Source organism: Pogona vitticeps, chromosome 5 (genome assembly GCF_051106095.1).
Source record: "Pogona vitticeps strain Pit_001003342236 chromosome 5, PviZW2.1, whole genome shotgun sequence".
Classification (NCBI taxonomy): Eukaryota; Metazoa; Chordata; class Lepidosauria; order Squamata; family Agamidae; genus Pogona; species Pogona vitticeps.
Window position 1 is genome coordinate 30,510,704 of NC_135787.1, and position 25,022 is coordinate 30,535,725.

The 25,022-nt window shown below is 40.8% G+C and overlaps 1 protein-coding gene across 4 annotated transcripts in view; it reads right to left on the reverse strand.

Moving 5' to 3' along the window:
- The window catches only part of PRDM5 (PR/SET domain 5), a 106,234-nt gene that overhangs the window by 76,437 nt on the left and 4,775 nt on the right, over nt 1-25,022 (reverse strand). For all 4 annotated transcript variants that reach the window (XR_012087759.2, XM_020781540.3, XM_020781539.3 and 1 more), the window contains exon 3: nt 8,765-8,887. Coding sequence is in view for 3 of the 4 variants with exons in the window: in XM_020781540.3 (XP_020637199.2) it covers nt 8,765-8,887 (123 nt within the window). In the remaining variant the exon portion in view is untranslated. The remainder of the gene's footprint in view (nt 1-8,764; nt 8,888-25,022) is intronic.

Consider the following 25,022-nt stretch of genomic DNA (forward strand, 5'->3'; position numbering starts at 1 on the left):
TGCAACCCCCCCAGCTTTCTAGTTCTAAACTAGCATCTTTGTTTGTTTGAAGGTTGTCAAGCAAGTCTAGTTAGACATTGGTGGTGACAGGTGAGTCTCCTAGACCAGGCTCTGCCCCACCCAAAGCCTGTATAGGCGTCATCCCATCACCCCATTGCCCGGCTTCAAATGGCAGAGCTCATCTGGCTTTCAACCCATGCCAAGGGGCCGGCCTGTCTCAGCCCCCCCCCACTTCCGAAGGCTATCTTTATCATATCCAGGTGGTCTCAGCAGCCAAGTTGCAAGCAATCCCCTGCTTTCCAGTTCTAAATGAGTATCTTTGTCGCCCCATCGTCCAGCTTCAGATTGCAGAGCTGATCTGTTTCCGACAGCCCTGCGGCCCCATGGATTAAGTGCTTTTAGTAGCACTGCCCTTGTTCATCTGATGGTGCTGTTGGAAGTTGCAAGCAACCTCAGTTGCTTCCTGGGGGCGAAAACCTTTCCTTTGCAGGCAAATCTGTTGTTGCTGAAGAAGACCAGAGTCTGCTCTGCTGCCTTTTGCCTCAGTGCCACGATGGGGCATGACACGGTACTTTGCTGCTGCCAACGTCCTCTGTGCCCGACGGAACCAAAAAGCTTGCTGCTAAATACCTCCTTGCCTCCAGTCCTCCTGAGGGCAAACTCTACTTCGTTGGCAAATGTAATGTTGTGCTCAGCTAAAGACAAACTGGATGCCTCATGCATGCCTCTGCCAAAGGGACTTCTCATTCTGCTGGGGCTAAATATAACTCCCTCAATGTCATGGGCTTCTATGCCATGTGGTAAGCTCTCCTGGGGGGACCCAATTTGTGGGTGAATAACTTGGAGTTCTGATATCCAATCTTCACCAAGGTTGGCAGGCATGTTGGGGAAAGACATAGGAAGCGCTGTTTTGATTCTGGAGTCTCTAAGTACCTGGGGTGAGCTTTCCTGGGGGATCCTCTTTGTGACTATATAACTCAGTGGTCCGTGATCCAATGTTCTCCAATCATTCAGGAGTTGTAGAAGTGTGTCTGAGGAAGCATCCGTGCAAATTTAATGTCTCTAGGTCATTGGGGGCCAGTGTTAATAAGCATTTAAAGTGCAGATGAATGGATGGATCGATTCATCAAAGAATATTGATTTGTTAACCTTGATGAATAACGGATCAAAACAAATCACCATTTTTTTTATTCATCCCCATCTCTAGTTTGTGCATATCAAATGTTTTTAATTAAGAAAGAGGAGGAGATTAACACTTCTGGGTAGCCATTAAAGTTCCACAGTCTTTAAAGAGCTATATGGACCCCACATAATTTACAGGTTCCCTTACATCCACACCCTCCATAAAAATACCTACATTTATCAAATCAAACTCTGTATCACTTGCTACTTTTCTATGCTGTCTATTTATCTGCCTCTAACAGCAAGGTCTTCACCACTATAGCCTGGAAGTTGCTGAATGAACCAAAGCAAAGCAAGTTGTGTTGCTTATGTACTGCCCCATAGCACCTTAAGGCACTCTCTGGGTGGTTTACAATTTAATTATGCAGGCTACACATCCTCCAGCCCCAAAGTGTCTTCTCATGATCTACATTCAATCCCAGCAGGTTCAGGTAGCTGGCTCAAGGTTGACTTCAACTTCCATCCGAATGCCCAGTTTGCTGGGGTGAGGGGGGGCGGCAATGTGCAGCCTGCATAATTAAATTGTAAACCACCCAGAGAGTGCTCTAGCACTATCAGGAGGTATATACATCAAAACAACAACAACATTTTGTTAACCTAATTCTGATGTACAGCATAGGATACTGATTGAAAATCTTCCCAAACGTGCCTTGCAATATATATACACAAGTAACTTCCATCTGTCCCTACTTTCTTTATGGCTTACTTCCTCTTCTTCCCTGCCCCAATTCCTCCCTGTCTTTTAGCCTGAGAGATAGAACAGTTGTACCAGATTTATTGCAGTGTTGACTGATTCTCAAATACTAATCTTCCATTGTTACATTTGTTAAGTATGGCTTTAAACCACTCTGCTGCATCACAGTAAATACCTCTTTTCCCATTAACCTTTGCCATTTCATTATTCCAGATTGCTGAGCTTGTCCAGACCACCAGAATGTCTGGTGGTTAATGAACAGAGTGTTTGAATGTAAAAGGCTGGCTGTGATTCTGTTTATAAAGAGTTTTGACATTAACAACCAAGGGGCCTTCTCCATACAGTAGTCACCAAGCATATAGTGTTTCAAGAAGGAGAAGGAGGAGGGGGAATAAATGCTTTTTTAAAAAAGGTAGATTATTCAAAACACAAATTTCTCAATGGGATTGAGCACTGTGGCTTTTAGAAATTCTCTGATCATTTGATTGACTGGAGCAAAGAGTGAAGGTTTATTGTTTCTGTCATATGGAAGAAAAGCAGCAAAGAAAGGGCAATGACTTCACGGCTGCATGTCATATAAGGCCTTACAAGTACTCAGTCAATTTGGTAGTATCACAATAATTTTGATTAACCATTACCTTTCCTTGGGAGGACTTCCAAAGAATAGCAAGGAGAGAGAAGAGGGCCTTCTTAAATGAACAGTGCAAAGATATAGAGGAAAATACAGTGCTGCTTCACTTTACGATTGCTTCGTTTAACGACGAAATTGCATTACGATGAACTTTTCACGATCGCTTTTGCGATTGCAAAACGATGTTTCCTATGGGGGAATTTCACTTTGCGATGATCAGTTCCCTGCTTCGGGAACCGATTCTTCGCAAAACGACTATTTTCCAACAGCTGTCGGCGGTTTCAAAATGGCCACCAGGTAAATAAAATGGCTCCCCGCTGTGTTTAGGGACGGATTCCTCGCAAGACAGGCAGCAAAAATGGCCACCCTATGGAGGATCTTCACTGGACGGTGAGTTTTAAGTCCATCAGAATACATTATACAGGTTTTAATGCTTCTCTATGGGCTTTTTAATTTCGCTTTACGATGTTTTCGTTCTACAGCGATTTCGCTGGAACGAATTAACATCGTAATGCAAGGCACCACTGTAATAGAAAGGGAAAAACCAGAGATCTGTTCAAGAAAATTGGAGATATTAAAGGAACATCTTATGCAAAGATGGACATGATAAAGGATAAAAATGGTAGGGACTTCACAGAAGCAGAAGACATGAAGAGGTGGCAAGAAAACTCAGAGGAATTATACCAGAAAGATGTGGCTATCCTGGACAACCCAGACAGTGTGGTTGCTGACCTTGAGCAAGACATCATGAAGAGTGAAGTCAAGTGGGCCTTAGAAAGCTCAACATCAAAAAGAAATTAAGATCATGGCCACTGGTCCCATCACACCCTGGCAAACAGAAGGAGAAGATATGGAGGAAGTGACAGAGTTTACTTTCTTGGGCTCCATGATCACTGCAGATGGCGACAGCAGCCATGAAATTAAAAGACGCCTGCTTCTTGGGAGGAAAGCCATGACAAACCTAGACAGCATCTTAAAAAGCAGAGACATCACCTTGTCAACAAAGGTCTGCATAGTCAAAGCTATGGTTTTTCCAGTAACAACGTATGGAAGTGAGAGCTGGACCATAAAGAAGGCTGACCGCCAAAGAATTGATGCTTTTTAGTTGTGGTGCTGGAGGAGACTCTTGAGAGTCCCCTGGACTGCAAGGAGAGCGAACCTATCCATTCAGAAAGAAATCAACCCTGAGTGCTCACTGGAAGGACAGATCCTGAAGCTGAGGCTTCAATACTTTGGCCATCTCATGAGAAGAGAAGACTCCTTGGAAAAGACCCTGATGTTGGGAAAGTGTGAGGGCAAGAGGAGAAGGGAACGACAAAGGACAAGATGGCTGGACAGTGTCATCAAAATTGCCAACATGGATTTGACCCAACTCCTGGAGCCAATGGAAGACAGGAGGGCCTGGCGTGCTCTGGTCCGTGGGGTCATGGAGAGTCGGACACAACTAAACGACTAAACAACAACAAATTCCTTAGGAGTCATTCCTAAAGGTTATCTTGCATGCATCAAAAAGAAAAGTGAGATGACACACTGGCAACTTTCCTTTAACTGACAGCATTTTTTTTAATTTGCAGAAATACATATTTATGGCTTAGCTTGAGTTTTGGATGTCTAAAGTTATTTGGGACGTTTAGTTTGCAGTCCTATGAATGTCTCCAGAAGCAAGCTCCATTGAATACAATGACACTTTATTTTTTGAATAGAATATACGTAGACGTGCATAAGATTTCTCTATTAAAAGCCTATCCTGCATATCACACATACAGTGTTGCCTCGACTTACAAACATCCCAACTTACGACCATTTCGAGTTATGACCAGCTCCAGCCACAAAATTTTGCTTCTACTTGCGACCGGAGCTTCGAGTTGCGACTGGAAAAAAAGGTGGGGAAAAAGCAGGGAATTCTAATTACTAACTGTTGGTCGGTGAAGAGGCTGCTTCTTTGTAGCTCCTTTGCCCCAACGGTTAGAGAGCGTGCGTTGGAGGAGGCTTTGGACTGCCTGATGCTACTTTCTGCAGGGTTTTGCAGGGTGGGTTTGGGCTGTGGGGGGTTATGTTTCTGAGTTGTGATTTTATGTGTGTGTGTGTGTTTTGGTGTGTTTGTTTTTTCGGCCCCAATGCATTCTGATGTGGCTTACTGAGCTGTTGTTGTTTTTTGTGATTTTTTTCCCCAGCCGCAGCGCGTTCCAATGGGGCTTGCATATTTTTTTGGTGATTTTTTTTCCCAGCCCCAGCACATTCCGATGAGACTTGCATTTTGTTGTTGTTGTTGTTGTTGTTGTTGTTGTTGTTGTTGTTGTTGTTGTTTGGTGATTTTTTTTCCAGCCCCAGCGCATTCCGATGGGGCTTGCATTGTGTTTATTGGGTTTTGGTGATTTTTTCCCCAGCCCCAGCATGTTCCGATGGGGCTTGCTCTGTTGTGTTTTTTTGGGGTGTGTGATTTTTTTCAGCCCCAATGCTTTGCGATGGGGCTTGCTGTGTTGTGTGTGGGTTTTTGATGATTTTTTTTTCAGCCCCAGTGTGTTCTGATGGGGCTTACATTGTTTCTTTGTTTTGGGGTGATTTTTTTCCAGCGCCAGCACATTCCGATGGGGCTGGCCTTGGTTTTTGTTGTGTTCTTTTGTGATTTTTCCCCCAGCCAGAACGGTTTAAGGGGGTTTCAATGCATTCCTATGAGAATTTGTGCTTCGACATTTGACCATTTCGAGTTACAATCATCATTCTGGAATGGATTAAGTTCGTACGTCGAGGCACCACTGTACTTTGCCATTAAATTTGATTTAATATATTTATAACATGTACAGTAATTTGGAGACACATATGAAATTCAACTTGCTTTTGCCTTAAATGATCTTTGTGGATCCCAATCTGTAGACATGCTCAAGTTGTTTTCCATTAGTTTGAGAGGGAGTACTTTAATCTCTTCTGTTCAAATATGTACATACATAAATCTCCTGCACGCGTGGGCATGCGCACACGCGCACAAACACAAGAGTGCCTTATAATAAGGCTCTTCCCAAGCATTATTATTGTGGGTGGCCATACTTAGGGAGACTTGGAAGACCGTTAGCAGAAATCAAGCCTTCTCAGTTGTAGCCCCATCCTTGTGGAATAGGCTTTCTCTGGAGAACTGTCAAGCCCCTTCCTTCAGTGATTTCATTCAAAAGGATTCCCAAGACAGATCTTTATAAGGAAGCATAATAACATCCTTCCCTGAGGTGCAAGGGACCTGGCTTCATTTATCCTTACCACCATCTTTAGTATTTTTAGTGTTTTAGTGGTAGTTTTAGGTTTTATTCTTTAAATTTTAAGTTGTGTTTGTAGTTATGGTTTGTTTCGGTATTGGGGGGAGAAGCTAGGTTTAATGTGGTGTAAACCACTCAGAGTAGTGCATGTCACTAAGCTGGGCATTACGGAAGTGTATTTGTTAAATGAATGAATGAATGAGTTTAGAATCACAATAAATTAAGCTATTAGTACTAAAATACAATTAAACAAAAATAATTTTTAAAAAGCTATTAATGTAAAGCAATCAAAGCAGATTAAGAACATGATAAAAACATGTTGCATCCTTTACTATAAATTCCAAGGCATTCACAGATGAAAAGTCAATTTTAAAAAATAAGGCTTTCACCATGGATTGTAAAGGGGAGCGCAACTTAGCTTTGCGTGGGAGGGAATTCTATAGATTGGGAACAGTCACTGAAAGTGCCCTCTCTGAAATCCTCGCCAAACATGCATCCAATTATGATGGGACTGAAAGAAGGCTTGCCCACAAAGATCTTGGGGAAACGATCTGTGAGGAAATACAGTTCTTCAGGTATCGTGGACCAAAGCTATGAAGGGCTTTACAGGACCAGTTCTTTGAACTGAACCCAGAAAAGACTGGCAGCCAGTGAAGTTGTTGTAACAATGGCATTACTGTATATGATCCCTGTAAACAGCTCCAGTCAGCAGTCTCATTGCAGCATATTGATCCAGCTAACAATTCCGAATCATCTTCAAAGGCAGCTGCATGTAGGGCATGCTAGAGTAGTTGGGTAGGTTTGTATCTATGGGCAGGAATCACCAGAATTCTGTTTGGGGAATTTTTAGAGGAAACACATACACACACTTCCCTATGTACTTTCAAAACAAATCTGTGAAGAAGCTTAAACTGGGAAAGACTGACCCAAGCTCACTACTTCAAATGAGTGCTGTGGATAAATGGAATTTGAATGTGGATCTTTCTACACCTTTGTCTCAATGCCTCACTGAGCCTCACAGGTTTAATAAACTTCATTAACAATTGAGGAGGAAGCTAAACATGCCAACAGAGCTCTGGACCACAGGCATTGCTTTACTTCAAAATTCATATGTCACCTTTTCACAATAGGTCCTCCCTAAATGGCTCTTTTTTTTTTCCTTTAAAACTGAGTGAAATTAGTAATCATTAAACTTTCTGGAAAAGACTTAATTGCATCTTATAGCTTTAACCTGTCCTGACTGGATGCCTGCATTAAATGCTTTTTATATGGCTATTTATTTTAGGTGAACAGCTGCTAGTATTTTGTTTGGCTAAATCCAATTGGTAAAGGTAAAGGTTCCCCTTGACCTTTTTAGGTCATGTCCGACTCTAGGGGGCGGTGCTCATCCCATTTTCAAGCCATAGAGCCAGCGCTTGTCCGAAGACAGTTTCCGTTGTCACGTGGCCAGCGTGACTAGGGAACGCCATTTTACCTTCCACCGAGATGGTCCCTATTTATCTACTCGCATTTACATGCTTTCATACTGCTAGGTTGGCGAGGAGCTGGGACAAAGCGACGGGAGCTCACTCCGTTGCGTGGATTCGATCTTATGACTGCTGGTCTTCTGACCCTGCAGCATAGGCTTCTGCGGTTTAGCCCGCAGCGCCACCACGTCCCAATCCAATTGGTAGTACAAACTAAAGAACTGACTGAAATTCTGTTCCTTGGCACAGTAAATCACACTGAGTAGACTCACTGAATCACTGGGGATCTGCTGTATCAATTCCTACATAAGTTCCATTGCTTCACCTGGGACTATTCTAGGTATGACTTACTTCACTGAAGTAAGTTGCACCTAGGGTAGTTCTATTTGAATCAATGGAATTCATGGAGGATTTGATTAACCAAATCTCTACTGATTCAGTAGGTCTACACTAGTGCAGCTTACTGTGCTAAGCAACATAATTTCAGCCACTGGAAACCTACTGCTACTACAGGCTAGTAATCCTAACACCTATTTACATCATTGTAGCTGAATTAGTGTAAAGTCCATTCATAAACTATAAGATAAGAAGTCTGTATCAGCTTGTGCTGATAAAGGTTGAACTCTTGACACTCAAGAGAAAATGTCTATAGTGGCTTCTTAACCTGGGGCAATTCACTATTCCTGACATAACTTATAGGATTTTGGTCAATGGGAGTATTGAGTTAACAAGTCCTACCTATTCTATGAGGCTGATAAGGGTGTTCCATTTGATTGTCTTTAGACTCCAATTTCCAGAATTCTCCAAGAATTTCCTAGGCCAAAAATCTGTAAGTTCCATCCTGCAAACCCATATCTGAGGACACCTACATTACACTCACTTGGACAAAGCCTCCTTAAGAAAACCTTAAGAACATGGCCAAACAGCCCGAAAAACCTACAACAACCTCCTTTTAGCACTTCCTGCTGCCGCGTCTCCTGGGAAGAAAATGACACACTACTTCTAAGTGGTTCTTCATAAGATGCATAAAGGACAATGAGACGTCCACTCCCAGGAAGTACTGCAGCATAAAATGAAGGCCTAGAAGGAAACCTTGTCCTTCTCTGGGTGACTGAAATGAAGGTGTCTCCTGTTATGTCTTTTTACACACAATGTTCCCAAAGCTGCACAGAGGAAAAAACAATTATCAATGAGATGTGTTCAACTTATATGGGTTTTATAAAATCTAGGGGGGGAAATGAGACAAATAGCAACTTTATTTAAAGAGGAAGCACAGAACCTTTGCTCTCCAGATGTTCTGGGATACAATTCCCACAATCTCTTGACACCGACTCTGGTGGCTGGAGCTTTTGGGAACTGAAGTCTAAAACACCTGGAGGATCAAAGGTTCCTCACCTCTGCTCTAAGTCTTAAACTATGCCCACAGGCCTTTATTCACTTACTTGAGATCAGGGCCATTGAAACTGATGAGACTTCCCAGCAAAACACACTGAGTAGATGGATAAAACTGAATTGTAAGGATAATACAAACTTTCAGCAAATTTACCTGGATAGCAGCCAAGTTTTTCTGGTCCTGAGATGGTGCTTCATGTACAAAACGCAGCCAATTAGAATGCCTTGGATTGCTGGCATCCAGGATATAAAGCACTTCACCTTTATTGCCACGCACCTGAAATGGAAAGAACAGACTGAGTAAAATGAAAACTCTGCAGAACAGAAAATGATGGGGAGAGGGGTGACATGCATGTAGGGCACATCTCGTAGGTTCTCTCTCCTATCCTTTCCTGTTCAACAGGAAAAAAATAATTGTCTCTTGTCCAGGGTCATATTTTGTTTGTTTTTTATATCTATGCACCTCAATTATTTACTGGTCATTCTTTATAATTAACCCTCTTCCAATTCCCATTCTACTCCCTCATCTCCAATCGTCCTTTGCACAGAATGCTGCCAAACATTTATTTTAATTAAAATATTTTTGCTCTGCTTTTCTCCTTAAGAAGGACCCAAGGCAGCTTACATCATTAAAAGACAATATTTAAAAGCTACAAACAGTAAGTATACAAACAAAGCGAAAGGTCTTTGCCTGATTGTTGAAGGACAGCAAAGATGTGACCTCCCTCGCCTCCCGTGGGAGGGGGTTCCAAAGTCTGGGAGCAGCAAGAGAGAATGCTCTCCACCATGTCTCCACCAAACGTGTGTGAAACAGTGGTGGGACTGACAGAAAGACTTCTAATGATCTTAATACCCGTGCAGGCTCATAAAGGTCTTTGAGATGGCCAGCAACATTTCACAGCACCCAAAATTGAAGGCTTCCTTACAACACACGTCTCACGTTGCATTTCACAATCCATTTTTCTCCACATGTGCAATTCTAGCTGCTCTCTCTGCCTAATATTTTTAGTTTTACCTTTGTTCTTTCCCTCCCACATTGTCATGTGTCTGATTCTTTTCCTACTAAATTTATTGGCCTGCTCCAGTTTGACTCCTTTCTTTCTTGTTTCAAATAATCTCAGACAACTGCATTACCTATATTCCTCCTTTTGTTTCTGCACTATCATGGTATTTAAAGAGAAATACAGCTGCCTTTAACACTAGTTACTATTTTTATTAAATTATTTGTGAATCCAATCATTCCCTAAAGGGTATGTATGAGTGGTCTTTTCTAGAGTGCCTGAATGTCTTTTTCTTCACAAAAATTGCCTTGAAAGACCCTCATGCATTTGTCATATTTAATGCCTGCAAAACTAATAGCATTCTTGAGATTCCATTCTTAGATCCGTGCTTCTGAAGGAGGAAGTACCACCGAATTCAGTGGAGCTTTTGAACAGACATGCAAAATATTGTGCTGTATAAAAACTGCAGCGGTTCTTCACTGGGAAACTGGGTAACCACAGGCTTACAGAGTAAGTTACAGCTGACACAAAGAATGATTCTGCTGTAATACATCATGGAAAGACTGTCCCTACCATCCAAGCTTGGGCTAGAATACAAAACTAAAAATAAAACAGATCAGATTTTTCCAACCAAATAACCTCTAGTTCTTCAAGAATACAATCTCTAGTTCTGTTAGACTACACCTTTCATAATCCTCAGCCAGGTATCAATGGCCATACTGTCTGAGGATGATGGGGGCCACCCAGTTAGGGAAGAGTGGTGTGGATGGTTTCCAAACCTTAATGCTTGCCTATATGATGTTATCTTCTCTTGCAGAATTAGGCAACCTGTGATCCTTTGGATTATGTTGGATTCCAGTTCCAATCAGCCTCAGCTAGCACGGGTCAGATATGATGGGAGTTAGAGGCCAGCAACATCTGAAGGGCCATGAGCCCTATCCCTGGTCTATAATACTGGCATTTGGGGAGTAGCAAAAACAATAATGGAATAACTCTTGCACTGAGTTGTGGAGGTCAATAAACTGAGGACCAAAGACTGACGGCTGGATGCACAACAGAATACTGTATGGTGCAAGGCTATACAAGCCAATGTACCAATGCTGGGAGTTTGCCAATATTCAAATACAAGTTTGGGAAAGGAAAACACATTTCATTAGCACTTTCAACTCCTCTTCATTTGCCTTTCAAAATCTGCCTCTGTACTGTTCCTCACAGCATGTGGCTATAGCATTTTCCCAACTGTGGGAAGAAAATATAAGCTTTTTTTCCTTTCATATAAGCAAAACAAAAACAGAGCCTCTCCCTAGGTCTCTAAAGAGGGAAGGTCATGCTTTGGTAATATTAATCATCTTTGAATGTGCACTTCTAAGCCCTTGAGAATTAGAAGAACAAACTATATGCCGCTAAATTGAAAGCAACTTCAGTTGACTGTAGTTCAGACACTATAACGTAATTCTTTAGGATGAGTTTTCACATTACACAGGAGCAGAGTGCAATGGGAACAGTTTAGGGGAAAACAATTACTCCATTAACATCTCTGGTCAGATGTAAGTCTCACTTCAGTGGAGTTCACCCCCACATATCTGGGTAAAGGATCACAGCTTAATCCCACATTCTTTAATTTCAGAAGAGTCTCTTCCAACTATTCCCACTAGTGGGAGAAAGGCAGGATATGAATCCAGTAAATAAACAAATAGCTGCTGTTAGGTGGATCTGTGAAGAACCCAGTTCCCTGATGTCTGCAGCAGTGCAATGTAAGCTAATTTAGAAAGATATGCTGGCACTGGTGAGAATGTAGTAGTACAGGCTCTAATCTGGAGAGGAATCCATTCTGGGCTCCTCCCCATCCCTGTATGCTCAACCAGCATCGCTATTTTAACACTATGATGGTGGTGCTGATTCAGGGAGGGTAGGGGAAGAAATCTGACACTGGCAGGAGACTTGGGGACCACACAACCAATGCTGGGGAGGCCCACATGCAGGGACTAGCAGGTTGGACATCCCTGGATTTCCCTATAGAGCAGTGTTTTCTAACTTCTTACAAGTTTTGACTATTTTATAATACCCAAGTAACCTGTGACCCTCTTGCAACATTGTAAGGCATGTACAAGGGTAAATAAAACATGCTAAAAACAGAGTTTTCAACATTTAATTCTAACCTAATATTTGTGTCTAGTTTCTTGTCTGCAACTGAGCCACACAGAAAACTAGTTAGGCAAGAATTTATTATCAATCCAGGCTCCACTCATCCTAGTGATAAAAAGCGTATCAAGGATGGCCCTGCGGGGTGCTTTGGGTGCAAAGGTAGGGGAACGGAGCATTTCACAGTAGGGGAGAATGCAAGGAGCAAGGAAAGAGGAGAAGCGGGCAAAGAAGCAGAATGGCAGACCTGGGATTTCAAGCATGAGAACCAGGGACTCCCAAGTGTGTTGGTAGCAAAACAGACAGCAACTGGTTTGAACCCCCTGGCCTCTAAACAATATACAAATAGCTCCCCAAACATGCCTCAAGCTGCCTGTGAGATGCACCTTCTTCATCTCATTAAAGAACACATAGTCCATCCCTTGTCCATACTTTCTAGAACAGTGTTGGCATTTCCAATAGGAGCTCCACGGATGCCTCCTCCTCCTCCTTTGCTTGAGGCACTTGGTGTTCTGTGCTCCTACTGAGCAGCTGCTATGTCCGAAACTCCACTCCTAGCCTCCTCCTTGCCCAAACACCCAAAGCATCCAGATGGTAACATAATATTTCCAATAACTACCTCCGCATGTTGTCATTCTCGGAAAACAGTTGCAGTGATGGAGCTTGGTTACTGCCCCACAGAAAACACTTTGCAACCCCCTTGAGATTGTGACCCTGTGAGAAGCTCTGCTGCAGAGCAACAGACTGAGTGTCAAGGTGCTGTTTCTGTTTGACAAGCTGGCTGTATTTGACTTCCAGTTTGAGGTTCCTTGAATAACTATCTACCTCACCAGCACTGTGGTCCGGGGGAAACACTTTGAAACAAATACTTTGGACTCTCGTTCTTCAATCAGCCTAGCTGTATTTTTGACCTCTGGTTGCCTGCCCTCAGCCAGGGACAAGCTATCAAGGCAATTTGTGCTCATTTTATTTAATATATTTTTGATCTGTCTTTAATCCAAGGAGCTCAAAGTAGTACATATTATCCTTTCCATTCTCAACTGTATTCTTCCCACAGTCTTGTGACAGAAGCTAGGCTGAGGGATATTGCTTAAGATAGGGTCAACCCATAAACTGCATAATGGAGGGAGCATGAACATTTCACCCTATGCTCCCCAATTCTAACTTTATCCCCCAATACTGCCTTTCTTAAAATGAATCTCTTCAGACATTTTGGCCTACACCTAATTAGCACAGCTATCAGTCAGTATGGTGGTCAAGACAACTAGAAAGGCCCAAGATAGATAGGAAATAATATAATAACCAATACATCACACTGGTTCTTTCCAACTAGTTATCTTTCGGAAGGGTCCCCTTCTTTGATAAACACAGGTAGGAAAGAAAAATAAAGCTTAAGAAAAGGCACCTCAATATGATGTGAAAAGTCTTAAGAAAATCACTTTTGACACAATCCTTATCTTTAAAAAGCAAAACAACTCAAACTTGTTGAGCAAACTGAATACGAGACTCTCCAATTTTTCACTCTTTTTCCAGAAAGAGATTTGTTATCTAAAAGACAGACACATGAATGGAACTTACATTTGAAAATAACAGGATTTGTATGCTTGTGAGGAAAAAACCCAAAATCTGTTCTTTCCAAAAGTTTTATTTCATATATTTGAAATGATGACTTTGTTTGGGACAAATGAGCAAGGCCAATGTTAATTCTAGCATGAATATGGATGAAATTAAAGCTGGTGTTTCAAAACCAGCTGACATTTGTACAATTGCACAGGTTTATGCTACATTTTTAGCATGAAAGGGATGAAAGCCTGAAGGGACTGCTGCAGTACACAAAACTGCACTTTATACTAAACAGACAAGTAACGCAATCATGAAAATTAGAACCTTATTTTGGAAAATGTAAAGACTGCAACCCTGTAAGACTTCAATAGAAACTAGGAAGCTGATTTACCTGCCTCAGGCTGCAATCTTGTATTGCCTATATGGGACTGAGCCCCATAGAACTCAAGGGGACTTACATTTGAGTAAGCCCATAAATGACTGTGCTTTCACAATTAAATAATGTAATCATAGCATGTCATGTTGACATGTTGCAAAAATGAGGAAATTAACACTCCATTGTAAAAGTCAGTTATTCCCTTCTTCTTCTGCTGCTGCTGCTGCTACTACTCGTACAACTAATACAGAGACACCACTGTAATACTAATACTAATACTGCTACAACCACCACTATCAGAGGTTGGACACCATCATAGACATTCTGGGTCTGAATATGGCAGCTTTAAATGATGTTGTGTTGTAGCCCAAGCTCTTCAGACAATGTTCTTCTCTTTTCTGCATGTCTTTTCTTATTGATTTTCCTGTGAATTATCAGCTGTAACAATCGGTTATTACACGTTTCTCATTATACGACCAAAGTATTCTAGCCTTCTGCTTCTAATGTGTTTATGACGTCTTTGACGGTATTTCTTCATTTGTCTGTTACTGGTCATGCTTTTCATTCAAGAAATTCTTACCATTTTGAAATAACTTCTATTTCTCACAGGCTTCTATCAAAGCTGTGATTTCATGCCTTATAAGCAGAAATGAGAATTCATGGCACCATCCAGTGGACATTCATAAAGCCAAGTTTTAGAAGACTTTATTGCATGTTATATTTATTCATGGAACATATGTAGTAGTTAAGTGTTCTGCCACTTGGGCAACCTTGTGCCTGTCGTACACTCCCAGAGTGCTACCAGAACGAGAGACTGACAGCGTTGGAGGGGTGTGTGTGTGGCACTGCTTCCTTCTCTCTCTTTATGTTTCTTTTGTTTCAACCGATATACTGCTTCATAGTGCTAGAGTACTCTCTAGGCAGTTTACAACATATTTATTTAAAATATATTTACTCCACTTTTGTCTTAAGGACTTCCAGTGAAGGTCTTGAATAGCAATATTATAAAATCACTATCACGTGAGGAAAATTATAAAAACCTTGAAATACTAGATGCAGATGACATGCTCCACACAAAAGTTAAAGAACTGGTAGAAAGGGAATATATCAAAAGACTGGAAAATCTTAAAATCAAAATCAAAATTCAGCCATTGTATCTGTATATCAATTAGACATCCTTTCAAAGCTTGTGTCAATATAAATAAATTAGGATGTGGAAATTTTATACAGACCTGTGGCCTCTTTTTGGAGATAAGAACAGTGGTCACCCTAATCGGACCTCAGCTTCAAACTCATCCTGGAGAAGTTTCAACTAGTTCACCTCACAAATATGGACAGTGATCTCAGAAAATGTAAACCAATGGATGCCCAAAGCTTGGAAATTCAAGTCTAAGAAATGACCATCCAGCATGGGAGGGTACAGAGGTTATATTCCTTCTCTGTAGATGGAAACACATCAAATTGGGTAAAGAGACACAATGGCTGGTAGGGACAGAGGGAAATGATAAATACTATTAATTGACATATGTCCCAGTCTGACTTGGACTTGCTGGTTCACACTCCTAAACTTGTGAGGAAGACATATTGAATTTTTCCAGAAATATTAGACATTGGAGTGTTTTTTGTTGTTGTTGTACTAGCTAAAACATGGATGTGAATTGAATTCAACTACTCTGCAGTACCAGTGAGAGAAAAATGTCATCCCAGCATTGATAATAAACAGATTGCTTCCTTTGCCACTCTCAGTAAACACATTGCTTGCAATTTTAGAGACCATTTGGCAGATTGTTATTAAATAAGAACAGCAAGAAATGACATTCCCATACAAACACAGAAGAGAAAAAAAAATACATATTCCGTGACTAGCCTCTTAATTTAATTTTGAAACAAGAACACAAAAGCCCTCGTATTGGTTGTTCTTAGCAGCTAAATGTTAGTCTTGCATTGATCTTGAAACTGCTGGGCTAGAGTGATGTCTTTCATATTAACTGGGTTTGGTCTAATTAAGTGCTTTAAAGATCATTTTTTCAGAGCTTACACTTCTGCTTATAAGAAAATGCTTAAATGAAAAGAGCTGGCTGGATAGCTCAGTGAGTTAGGTATAAGTTCAATTCCTCACTGTTCCTCCAGGGAGATGATCCAGCCTGTGTGGCTCTGGGCAAGCTGCACAATGCCCCTGGAAGAAGAGAATGATAAATCCATAAGTCAGAATTGACTTGATGGCACATGATGATAATGATATGAAAACAAATTATTTTAATGGCTAATGACATGCAACTCTTTCTCTACTACAACACCTCTGCAGTGGAGGCCATCCAGACACTTGAGCAACACCTAGCTTTGGTACTGGAATGGACTAAGGCAAACAGGCTCAAACTGAACCCAGACAAGATGGAGAGTTTGTTCCGGGTGGCCCCTCTGAAAGGTTAGAGGGGGTTGACCCTGCACTGGATGGCACTAAGCTCCCATTCTGTGAAGGAGAAAAAGCCAGTGTGCCATCCTCCGCAGAGCAAAGGACAGAGGAAAGCCATGGCTGCATGGAGGGCATATTAGTGGAGACAGATCAAGAGAGAGAGGAATGGAAAGGGTCCCTGGAAGTGTGCCTGGCTGACGAGAAGGGGGAGGAGCTAGATTTAATTATATAGGAGGAGGATATAAAGGAGGAAAAAGGATCATGGAGTTTTAGAACTGTAACGGGCGAGCAACCTGAAAGAAAGGATCAGGCAGTGCAAACGGAGCTGGGCTTTGGACATGAGGGTTATACCAAGCTCATGAAGGATTTCCCAAACCTACAGATTGGGGGAGATTTATTGCCTGACCCGAAGGACTTACGCAGGAAAGGAGAAGATTTAGAGCCACTATAATGGACTGTGGTAGTGTACCCTCGCAACCAGCATGAGGGGAGGAGGGTGATCCGTCCCAGTCCCTCTTTACTCCAGCCACACCCATGCTGTGGGACAGTCTGTGTCGTGAGGAGCACCCCACTGAGGCCCATGACCGATCGGGAGCGGTTTGGACCGGCCCTTCGTGAGAAGTGACATCAAGATGCCAGATGTTAAGGTGCAAAGTTACCACCTTTTGCCTGAGTTGAGTTTGATGGATCCTTTTGAACCTGTTGAATTGAACTTGTTTAGCAATAAACAGAGTTGTGTTAGAACAACTGAGCAGCCTCCGACTCTCCTTCCCGTGCCAACACAGGGGTCGCTCTCAGCAGAAAACGAACCTCATCACACATTTATTGACCAAGTTTGTAATCTGGGTGCTCTTCTTGACTTGGCTCTTTCTTGGAACTCCCAGGTCGCAACAATGTCCAGATTGACTTTTAACCAGCTTAGACTCATGGCCCAACTCTGCTCATACCTAGACGAGGGTTGCCTGAGGATGCTGGTGCAGGCACTAGTGATCTCCTGGATCAACTACTGAAATTACCTCTATCTGGGGCTACCCTTAAGTCTGAACCAGAGAGTACAGCAAGTCCAGAATGCAGCGGCCAGATTGGTAGCTGATGCAAGCAAATTTGATCATATCACTCCAGTCTTGGCCTCTCCTCTCTGCCACCAGGTTTCCTTTCATATACTTAGTTGTAGAAACTTTTCAATTGTTATGCTTAATTTGCCATAAAAATTGGCATATGGAAGAGAAATGTATGCTAATTACATTTGCTCAGTCATGGTTTGCTAACCTGTTATTCAGCATTTGCTAACACATACAAGGGGATAAGTATTGCGCCTTACCCAGAAAAAAATTGAGCTAGGAAGCTGTAACTGCCACACTATTCTACATATTCCCCCAGGAAGTCAATGCACTTGCGACATCTGTCCTGCAGCTTCTTAAGACCCTGCAAATAAAAGTCTTCCAACTGCTGGTGTAACCACTCATTTGCAGCATTAGTTGCCTCCAGAACAGCCCAAATCGTTGTCCCTTTAGGTGTTTTTTGAGTTTGGGGAACAGATGGTAGTCAGGAGCCAGGTCGGGAGAACAGGGTGGATGGGGCATCACTTGAAAGCCTAAGGAGGTCTATTTTGCCATTGTTTCGCCTGCAGTGTGTGACGAGGCGTTGTCATGCAACAGGATGACACCTTTGGAGAGCTTTCCTCGTTGTTTTTCCATGATGTTTTGCCTCAACTTTGTCAATAAAGCACAGTAATATTTTGCATTGAGGGTTGAACCCTGTTGGAGGTAGTCCACCAGTAGAACTCCCTTCTTATCCCAAAAACTGTTGCCATTTGCTTCTGCACCGACTTTTGCATTGGAACTTCTTTGGCCTGGGGGAACCACTGTGCTTCCATTCCTTAGACTGTTCCTTTGTCTCAGGATCATAACAGTAGATCCATGTTTCATCACCAGTTACCAATTTGCCCAGGAAATCTGACTCATTTCTTGCAAAATGTTCCAAAACAGTCACTGATGACTCCACACATTTCCTCTTATACTCGGTTGTCAAAAGTTTGGGGATCCACTTTGCTGCCAGCAAGTTGTTGTGGATAATGGCACCAACTCTCTTATGTGATATTCTCAGATATATAGTAATATTTCTGGCTGACATTTGGCAGTCCTCCATGATCATGTCATGGATGGCTTTCACATTTGCAGGCACAGAGTCAGAAACCCTCTGGGTTTCTCACTTTCAACACCGAAATGGCCAGTTTAAAAACTGACAACCCAGTGTTTAACTGTTGCATATGAAGGGCCATTGTCACCCATAGTTTGTGACATTTCATCATGGATCTGCTTTGCACCTTTCCCTTGGAGAAACAGGAATTTGATTATGGTCCTATGCTCTTCCACATTGAACTTTTCTGGAGGTGTCGCCATGTTCACTTTGGACTGGAAAATTAAAGTTAACTTAAAATTATAGGTACAGTGGTGCCTCGCATTACGAGCGCTCCATTTTACGACGAAATCGCTTTACGTTGAAGGTTTTGCAATCGCAAAAGCGATTGCAAAATGATGTTTCCTATGGGGGAATTTCGCTTTGCGATGATCGGTTCCCTGCTTCGGGAACCAATTCTTGCAAAGCGATGATTTTCAGCCAGCTCATCGGCGGTTTCAAAATGGCTGCCGGGTAAAAAACATGGCTTCCCGCTCTTTTCTGGGACGGATTCCTCGCTACACAGGCAGCGAAAATGGCCACGCTATGGAGGATCTTCGCTGGACGGTAAGTTTCAAGCCCCTAGGAATGCATTAATCGGGTTTTAGTGCGTTTCTATGGGCTTTTTAATTTCGCATTACGATGTTTTCGTTCTACTGCGATTTCGCTGGAATGAATTAACATCATAATGCGAGGCACCTCTGTAGCTGATTTTTGCACCATTGAATACAAACCAATTGGCCAATACAGTACACCCTACAATTTATAGCTGCCTATCACATGTTTTTTCTGGGTAAGGCTCAATACTTATCAGCACCCCCTCGTAACATCAGAGTTAGCTACAGAAGACCCACTGACACAAGTTGCACACACCATCACTATTTTTGAAGAATTTGATCATCATGAATAAAAAAATGACATGACTACAGATTGGATTAATATGTCTTAACATAAACAATACAGTACTCTTCCCAGAAATCGCAAATCTATCTGCTTAAATACCAGTAAAAAAAACTCAAAACAGTCTGCTCTCTTAGTGCGTATGAGGGTCAAAAACTAATTCAAATCTTCATCTAAGGCAAAGCCCTTAGCTTTGATCTTTGCTATGCAGGTGCCATAGAAATGTGTTCAAAAGTCTTTGCAAACCACATGAGAGTCAAAAGCCAGGATCAGCATTTCCTCCTCTAAGCAATGCAGGTGAAGACCACTATTCCTCAGAAGAAGAAAAATTACACTTTAGAATACTGTACCACTAAATAAATGGACTCATTTACACTGGCATTTGTTCAGGAAAGTAAATGAGGTTCACTGAATCAGCTATTTAAAACACCAGTTGGGAACAGGAAAAAGAGTACCTGTGTCAAAGTTCACCATGGTAAGCATGATTAAACATGGTACCTGTCATAGGAAAACATGCATAGAAACCCGTAAGGTTGAAGACCAGAGTTCAAAAGCAAAGTCTGGTAAAGAATGCTTGAACTTGAAAATGGATTATTTTAAGTGCAGCTGCCCTTAGAGGTGAAAAGACACCATGAATTGGTAAAATGTAAAAAATAAAATGTAGCACCCATCAAAAATGGCAATTATATTAGGAAAAGAAGTCCTATAAATCCTTGCGTACTAAAGGAACAAGTTATAAACTGCAGAACTGCTGAACAGTTTTGTTGATAATGGAAGAATGAAACTTTAAGTTATGCATTTCAAATAGTATTTGTAGTCCTCTTACGGCCTTCAAAACTGCATTTGTTTTAAATGTTGAAGTAAACAGATATATTTGAACTGTGGGAAAAGCTATGTAAAACATTTGCCAAAGATTGCTTTGTAATATCCCAACCTTTCCTCATAAACTCTATGAGCTTTACCCAAGATTTACTCTTCAGGTGTTATAACCACAATCAGTATACAGTATTAGTAGATAATCAGTGTGTGAGAAAAATAAAGAGCAAAGGCAAAGCTGCTTTTTTAGAAAATCAGTAATGTTATGAATAGGTCTCATAAAAACTATTTTTCTAGCAGTTATATAGCACACTTGCAGATTTACAGTTTATAAGTGGGTGGGGAAGTACTCCACATGCAAGAGAAATATCTCTTTTCAATGGTCTATAATTTGCACTACTGCTACTGGTAGTAGTAATCAATTGTGTAAGCATCCATTTCAAAAATTAAGTGGGAAGCTTATAACGCATCAAGAGATACAGCACAAATGTAAAGCATTATTTCACATTTTAATTATAGTCCAATTAACACCATATTAAAAACATGTAACAGCTTCATTCTCCTTAACAGTATCTCACTGCATGCCAAAGACCTTCTCATTTAGGCAGTTTTTGTTCTATGCATTTTATCCAATGTTGGGTTGCAACTTTTGTGCATTTTCATTATATAACTTTGTGAAAGAAATGTTCTCAGCCACTCCAAGTTGTGCATAAACTCCAAACTGGCAAAATAAGCATTTTTACTCTACCTTCTTTTTTTTAACAAAAGTATCACTGCTGGTCTGCTCTTTCAATGAAACTCAGGTTCCAAACCACATGCCAAATGTGGAAAATCTTATGCTGGTTCCATAAAAAATATCATGCTCAAGTTAGTGAATTTTCCTAGGAATCCAGCACTATAGGATTTAGTGGTTTCCAACACCTTTCCCTGCATGCTTGCTATTCATGGATAGTACTGTCAAGGGAGGAGTCTTGAGCCAGGATTAGTTAAATGTACAATTAGTTAAATGTCACGTATTCTCTATAATAATCGGTATTTATCCTCATCATACTCCTGCTTCAAAATGCTAGAAGTACTGATCTGATGACTTTTAGTTAAATGTACATTTAATACATACACATTTAAGTCCTTGACAGACTAAAGATTAAACCATAGGAAAGAGGAGAAGAAACATCTCATTTCCAATGGGAGGACACTGATAGGCCAGATGGAAATGTTCTGTGCAACAGATTAGGTCTTTGGGCCAGAGACAGCTTCAGCTCTTTCTCTATTAATTTTGAGAATGTTGAGAAAGATAATGTTGCATGCTTTATTCATATGAATATGTCAGAAATAGCCCCAAATGCTGACAGGGAGCTATCCATAAGCCAAGCATACCCTGAGACACTATAGATATTTTTTGTCACATATTCTCTATAACAATGAGTATTTATCGTATTCATACCCTACCTACAGCTTCCTTCACAATGCTACAAGAATATGGGTGATGATCTGATGACTTTTCCATTGTGTTTTTCAGTATTATTAAAATTGGTTGTACAAGCTCCATGTCTATTCTTCAAATACTAAGAGGAAGAACACCCAGGGATTTTCCATGTCCTTCACTAAATATTTGATTTATAACACTATTTGAAGAGAGGCACTAATTAACCAATATGATTTCTAGACAACCAATCCATTTCCCCTGATATGTGAAAATGATCATTTCCACCGCTTACCTCAACTATCAAAGTCTCCCTCTAGATTTGACTTTCTAAATAAGTGACAAAGTCTTGAGAAAAGATGAAATTGGAGTTGGTTGGCTTTCTAGCTTGTCATTGTTGCTTGGGTGCAATATTCACCTGACTTAAATTATTCCAAGAACACAATGTATTCTTTGTGGATACAATTACATGTTAAAACCCAGATGATCTTCCAACCTCATCAGGTCTGAAGTACCAACACCAATACTTTCTAGTGTCCTTTAGGCCAGAAAGTAGAGTGCTAGTATTTGATTGTATACTCGTGTTCCTATTTTATTGTAATAAAATGCTTTAGGCTGCAGTCGTAAGGACAAAGAGCTGAAAGACAGAGCATTATGATGCTGGAGACTCCAATGTTTCTAAAGCCCCACCAGATTCATGCTCTGTCTAGCTTCCTGTTCAGAAATAAAGCTCCTAGCTTCTGTTCCAGGACAGGAACAGAAAGCTTTGGTGTATCTAGGCCTAGATAAGCCTCAAAGCCTTTTCTCCCTGGTAAGCCAAATTTTCGAGTCTGTAAGATGTGTGTAAGTCAGACAAAACTCCAAGAATGGAGAATTATGAGATATGTAGTCTCATCCCTAGTACCTAGGACAGCTGCTGTCTTACTCACGAACTGGGAATTCTCCCTGATTAAATACTTATTCTAACCCACAAAGTATGTGTAGCTTCTCTACGTACTAGCATGATTTCAGGATTAGCTACTGTTTATAATTAGGGAACTATAGCTAACTATGACATATTATATAGGATGTCAAACAGTGATGCCTGAGAAAGTTAGCAAAGTTATTCTGCAACCCTGAAGTGTGATTTAGGGTTTTATGAACATGGTCATAAAATTACAGTAGTGCCCAGATACGCTCTCAAGCAAACCTTGTTAGTGACTTGGCCTATTGTGAGATGTTGGCTTCACCATTTCTGGAAGGTTATATGCTGCAGCTTCCAAAAACCATGGAATCTTTAGATGAACCTGGACAGCTGTTTTTTTTTTTACTTTTATATATTCCTGGCACCAATCTTGCAACTCAAGGCCACTTCACAGCTTGATTTATAACGCACTACAACAGTCGTATTCAGATCACCATCTCTGAACATAAACCACTTGGGTTGAAACATTCAGGAAGTCATAAAATTTGGTATGCAAGAATCTGTGAAGCCTCCAAAAAAAGGTCAGGCTGTGGTGACAGGGAAGTTAAGAAATAATTCAAAAAGCCTTACAAAAGGTTTTCTGTATAAATACTATTGATGCACACACCTTGATAGTTTCTACCAAAATGATATTAAACACTTTACACAAATTAAAAACGGGTGTGTTTCAAACAATTTGAAAAAAAATCATTCTTAAGAAATATTCTTTCTGTACCAAAAATGTATTTAAATAGAGATATCAATGGTATTGTTAAAGGAAGCTTACAAAAACATCAGAATACTATATCAGACTGAATAATCTGACACATATCATTTCACTTATCAGTTCCCAATCATTTGCAAACGGAGGCTTTAAAAAAGTTTATGAGATCAGCCTCTTCTCTTGCCTTAAAATTCCACAATAGTTTCACCCACAACATGCGCCAATCTGAAAGATACAGAGTAAGGACATTTTTACAGAGACAATGATTTGTACAATTTATTCTGCTTCTATACTCACAAGGACAAACCAATAATCTCTTGGACACTCATACTGAACCCTCAATAGCTGAAAGATTGTGCGCTCTCTGAGCTTTTGAGAGTTCACGAAAAAGCACTGTCTGCACTTTTAAGCCTTACTTAAAACATTCTTTAAGAAAACTCAAAGAAATGAACTTTTCATGACACTAAATCCTAAACCAGCTTCTGAAACTGAATGGAGCCTTCCTGCATTTGATGAACTGCAGCAACATGTAACTATGTATTTATTCATATTTTTGCACTTTTCTTTCTTTGTTTTGCAAAACACCTGATAATGCATCTAACATAAAATCACAACACTTAAAAACATTAACTAAACCATTAAAGCTGTCTAACATTTGGTCAAGGACAAAGAAATCAGCTGGAAAATAACATGTCAGCTCCTGTGATATCACAACCCCCAGTAACCCTCTCTTTAGTTTATATGGGATATGATCCCACTGACTCATACTATTTGTCAATGTGCCACTGGAAAGAAACCAGACAATCTAGAAACGAAAATAGGCTACATCACAGTTCATGTACTCTGTGTGAATTAGGCATCCAGTCTAAATTAGATCAATGCAAGTATTTTTTCTGATGAAGACTAGCTAATAGAATTCTAGCTATTTCAGATGAAAGATGTCTGGTCAGCCACCATAACCACACTGTTTTCTTTTAAGTCTATCTTATTTTATTTATATACCATCTTTCTCCCCACAGGGAGACTTAAGGTGGCTCATAATGAATTAAAACAACACAATAACTGTAGTTAAAGCATCATAAGAAACTATACTAAAGCAATTAAACACATAAGAATATTAGAATCACCATTAAACAATTTTAAAAACATTTAAAAACATTAAAAATCTCTAAATTCATTTTTTTCAAAAAAGCAAAAAAGCAAAGTGTGCTGCTTATATACCTCCCCATAGCACTTCAAGGACACCTTCATGTCCTGTGGTACTCCAAGGTTCAGTACCACAGGACATGAAGGATGCAAACATCATCACATTGTATAAGAACAAAGGAGACAGGGCGACTGCAATAACTACCGTGGCATCTCTCTTCTCAGCATTGTAGGGAAGCTACTTGCCCCTGTCATGCTGAAGAGACTACAGGTGCCTGCAGACAGAGTCTATCCAGAATCACAGTGTGGATTTTGAGCTAATAGATCCACCATTGGCATGGTATTCTCTCTCTGACAATTGCAGGAGAAATGTAGGGAACAACAACAGCCATTCTTTGTGGCCTTCATAGATCTCACAAAGGCCTTTGATCTGGTTAGCAGGAATGGCCTTTTTAAAATACTTCCCAAGATTGGATGTCCACCTTAACTCCTTAACATCATCAAGTCCTTTCATGAGGGAATGAAGGGCACTGTAGTTTTTGATGACTCAACATCAGATCCCTTTGATAGCCAAAGCAGAGTGAAACAGGGCTGTGTCCTCGCGCCAACCCTTTTTGGGATCTTTTTTGCTGTCATGCTGAAGCATGCCTTTGGAACTGCAACAGAAGGTGTCTATCTCTGGACTAGATCAGATGGAAAGCTCTTTAATCTCTCTAGATTGAGAGCGAGGACCAAAGTCCAACTGAAATGCATACAGGACTTCCTCTTCGCCAATGATGCAGCCGTT